At 43.9% G+C, this 4,418-nt stretch overlaps 1 protein-coding gene across 1 annotated transcript; it reads right to left on the bottom strand.

Annotated features, from left to right (window-relative positions):
• Positions 1-2,044: 2,044 nt before the first annotated feature.
• LOC310748065 (uncharacterized protein) lies at positions 2,045-3,746 on the bottom strand. The gene has a single exon (XM_083583600.1). It carries the CDS (start codon positions 3,315-3,317, stop codon positions 2,652-2,654), a length of 666 nt encoding a protein of 221 aa, XP_083439726.1. The 5' UTR covers positions 3,318-3,746; the 3' UTR covers positions 2,045-2,651.
• Between the last annotated feature and the right edge of the window lie 672 nt (positions 3,747-4,418).

Here is a 4,418-nt window from a genome sequence, read left to right as displayed (position 1 = left end):
GCTCCTGTCAAGGCACTTGTCACTTTGGAATAGTAAAATGCATAAAACCATCAAGTACTTTTGATCATTTCTTTTTTAAAGCATTGTATGTTGACACCTCTTCCAATGCTGAAAATGTAAAGTTGTATTAGTTGGCCTCCTGCAGTTTAATATTAAATAAGTAGACTTCAGTTTTTGTCATCTTGTATTTCAAAGCAACCCCAACTGGGAACTTGTTTCAGCACTAACTCTTTCCCTTTGATTCCATTGATTAGAATATGTAATTGGAAGAAAGAGAGAGAGAACACAAACAATTGAACACAAGAAGAGCCCTACTGGATCCGACCAGAGGCCCATCTAGTCCCACATTCTGTTCTCGTAGTGGATGGCGCTGTGGTCTAAACCACTGAGCCTCTTGGGCTTGCCGATCGGAAGGTTGGCGGTTCGAATCCCTGCCACGGGGTGAGCTCCCGTTGTCTGTCCCAGGTTCTGCCAACCTAGCAGTTCAAAAGCACGCCAGTGCAAGTAGATAAATAAGTACTGATGCAGAGGGAAGGTAAACAGCATTTCTGTGCGCTCTGGTTTCTATCACGGTGTTCCGATGCATCAGAAGCTGTGGCCACACGACCTGGAAAGTTGTCTGTGGACAAACGCCGGCTCCCTCAGCCTGAAAGCGAGATGAGCGCCGTAACCCCACAGTCGCCTTTGACTGGACTTAACCATCCAGGGGTCCTTTACCTTTACCTTATCATGGTGGCCAACCAGATGACCATGTGATGACCACAAGCAAAATCTGTGAACCACCCCGAGACTAGCGGGTATAGAGCAGTGTACAAATTTAAACAACAACAACAACCTGAGCACAACCACACTCTCCCTCTTCCACCCCCATTGATTCCAGGTAACTGGTATTCAGACTCATACCAGTGTGTGATTTAGATACAATCTGTTCTGCAAGAAGCTGTCCCAAGATGTTTTGCTGTCTGTGGAGAAGGACAAGAGGGTGCCCTCCAGTCCCTTATACAGGTATGCCCATGACCACTCTGGCTCTTCAATCTTAATTAAACAGTACAAATGAGGCAACATCTCCCAGTTCCCCTCCAAGCACAGCTCTGTCCTCTTAACACCTCGCTGCCACTCCTTCCCCCAAAATGCCCTGCATCTGCTCCTTAAAAAAAGAAGCATACAGTGGTACCTCGGGTTAAGAACTTAATTCGTTCTGGAGATCCGTTCTTAACCTGAAACTGTTCTTAACCTGAGGTACCACTTTAGCTAATGGGACCTGCTGCCGCCCCGCCACCACTGCGCGATTTCTGTTCTCATCCTGAAGCAAAGTTCTTAACCTGAAGCACTATTTCTGGGTTAGCGGAGTCTGTAACCTAAAGCATCTGTAACCTGAAGCGTATGTAACCCGAGGTACCACTGTATATTGATTTTCAAATACACAGCTTCTCAGAAGCTTAAAGCCATAGAAACAGCAATGAGGGGGGGAAAGAGCGCCACCGCCCCATGGAGCACAGCTCAATGTACTACAGTGAGAATAAATATCAAGTCTCATCACTGTAAGCGCAATACGAAAGGGAATGGGAGCCGCCACCTCACTCTGTGCCAGCCCAGATTATTACAACTAAACCATACGAGGGTATCAAGTAGAAGGAGATGTACACAAACACCGAAGGAGCTAAATTTGTTGAGCAGATAGCATGGCTATATTACACTTGTGGCATCTGAGAGCGAAATGGAGATTACGGGTTATATCCAATACTAGTCCTTCTCTGAGTAGACCCAAGGAAGTTAATAGACATAACTAAGCTTGAGTCATAATCCAACTAGCATCCGATACAACCCATGAATTAGCAGCTTTCACCATAAAGACCTCAAATCTGGTTTCCAATATGCTGTCTATGAACCCCATTTCTTGAACTGCTGGCAGCACTAACGTATTTTAAAGACCAAGTTATAAGCCACACTCTGGAGATAAAGAAAATGCCAAGAGATTTTAATATGTCTTTTTAAAATTTATTATTCATTTTGTTTATAGAAAACTGAGATTTATTTTCAATTAATTTAAAATGGTTTGACATAACAGTAATAAAACATTTTGAAAAACAGAAGTGACAAAATACAATCCTATGTCTTTAAAGAAGAGAGAAATCAGCTGAGCTATGGTTACAAAATAAGAGGAAAAAGAGTGGCTTTTCCAGTATACAAGTGCGAAGTAGAATGGAAAATGATCAACTTTATATTACAGAAGCACTCAAATAACCTAGGATCCAGAGATTATAGTGGTGCGGCTGATTATTCCAGTTTTAAAGTCCAGGAATTTTCATTTTGGTTAATGATGTGTTGAACAAAAGGAAAAGCAGCAGTGTTGGCCCATAAGAAACATTCTGAATTAAGAGAATGCCTTTGTATCGGTCCAGACAATGGATCACAAAAGTCCAGTGAATAGTCCAATAGTATACCATGTTCAGTGTCCAAGAAGCACACTAAGGCATGTGCACCTTCTCCCAAATCCCATGGCAGCAGTGGATAAGCAGGACAGAGTCCCATATAGACCTTTCACAGATGAAGGCATCTCCAGAGCATCTGAGGCAGAAGAAGCAACTGATTAGCAAGATGTCTTGTGTCCTCCATGCAACATGGGGGTCTTTATATGCCTCCCCAGTTGACTATTTACCCTGGGCTTTGCGATACACCTTGACCATCTCGGACAGCTTCCACATGGCCTCAGGGATTCCATCTCCGTTCACGGCACAGCAGCCCTGCACATGCCACCGGTGCCCTCGCAGTTTCCTCAGCCCCATTTTTTCGGCCACTTCTAGTGGGGGCCACGCTCCAGGCAAGTCTTGCTTGTTGGCCAGCAGCACTACGGGCACGTCTTGCAAGTCCTTGGTCTCCAGCAGGGCTTCCAACTCGGACTTGGCCTCCTCAAAGCGAGTGCAATCTGCACTGTCCACCACGAAGACCAGCCCATCTGAGTTGGGATGGTAATGCCTCCACAGGACTCTGATCCTGTCTTGACCACCCACATCCCACATGGTGAAAGAGACGTTGTTGATGGGCTGAATCGTTTCCACATTGAAGCCAATGGTGGGAATGGTCGTGACGGTTTCGTTCAGCTTCAGCTTATAGAGGAGGGTGGTTTTGCCAGCTGCATCCAGGCCCAGCAGGAGAATCCGAGCCTCCGTCCCATAGAAGCTCTGCAAAGCACTCTGAATCCGGCTGAGTAGAAGTCCCATGGTGAAACACCACCGCCGTTCTTCTCCAGACACAGGCAATGTGTAGCGAGGGGAAGAATCGCCTTCCTTTTTATAGTTAGTCGGCTGTTGTTTCATTGGCTCAACTCTAGGGGGTGTGATGTGGAACTGTCATTACTGTCTTGTTGGCAGCAGGCATGCTGGAAGTTTTGCAGAGTAGCTTTTCTGATGCAGGAAGTTTTGATGTAACCAGCGCCTGGCCAGCTAATAGGACCGGTTCCGCATTCTGACTGTACAAGTCATGGAGTGAGTTTTGCTGCTGCTTGTGTTGCAAATAGCATATCAGCAAATCCAGTTTTGCTATGGTTATTTGAATTCGTTGCAGAGCCTTTTGGCATGGTGACAGTGTTTTTCTTTTCTTTAATAATGTGAAAATACCATTGGCACTGTTTCATCATCTGAAATGCAGAGCTTCTTAAGGCCCACAAAGTTCTGACTTGATTGGTTGGCATCCCTATATCTCTTGAAACTACAGGCAAAATCTGGCAGATAATGAACATGCATCATGCATTTAGAATACAGTCTTTTCCTTTTATGTATAATTCCCCCCATCCTGACCTGGTGGAAAACATGATGTAGCAGGATGAATAAAAACTGATGATTAAAAATAAATTGAAATGGTATTGTCTTTTAAAAATTTGTGATCTTATTGACTATTCAGCTCCATGTGTTTCTTCTTGGGAGTTCAATAGGACTTATTCCTTTGGGAGTATGTTTAGGATTGCAGCCTAAGCTGCTTTCTCAAAGATACCTGTTTATGCAGAGAGAGTGGATATATTGTGCAGGTTTAGATGCCTATCTTCTTTTCTTTGGAGTGAACACATTTTATAATATTTTACAGTTTTTTAAAAAAAGAAAGAACATGTATTTATTATTTTGTGTTTCATTATTGCAAATTGAATGAGATGCCTCTGGGTATGTGAAGTGAGATGTAAATATAATAAACTTAATTAATATTAAATGATTTAGCACAAGCCTTCGGTGTCCTATGACCCCCAAATGTGAGATGTGTGCCTATATAGCCAGCTCGAGACTTCACGGCCTCTGTAACAACCATGGTGCTCTCTTAGTACGTCACTGTCCCAACATATATGGATATGCCCTTGAACTGGTCTTTGCCACAGGGCGGATTGCTAATATTCTGTTGATTGGGGGAGGGGGCTCATTTTTCACAGATGG

This window comes from Podarcis filfolensis (genome assembly GCF_964270895.1).
Source record: "Podarcis filfolensis genome assembly, chromosome: 13".
In the NCBI taxonomy this organism is placed as follows: Eukaryota; Metazoa; Chordata; class Lepidosauria; order Squamata; family Lacertidae; genus Podarcis; species Podarcis filfolensis.
This window is presented reverse-complemented; position numbering and strand designations above follow the sequence as displayed.

Bases quoted from the DNA above. Each gene is read 5' to 3' on its own strand.
- LOC310748065 (XM_083583600.1), bottom strand. From the start codon at position 3,317: ATGAAACAACAGCCGACTAACTATAAAAAGGAAGGCGATTCTTCCCCT.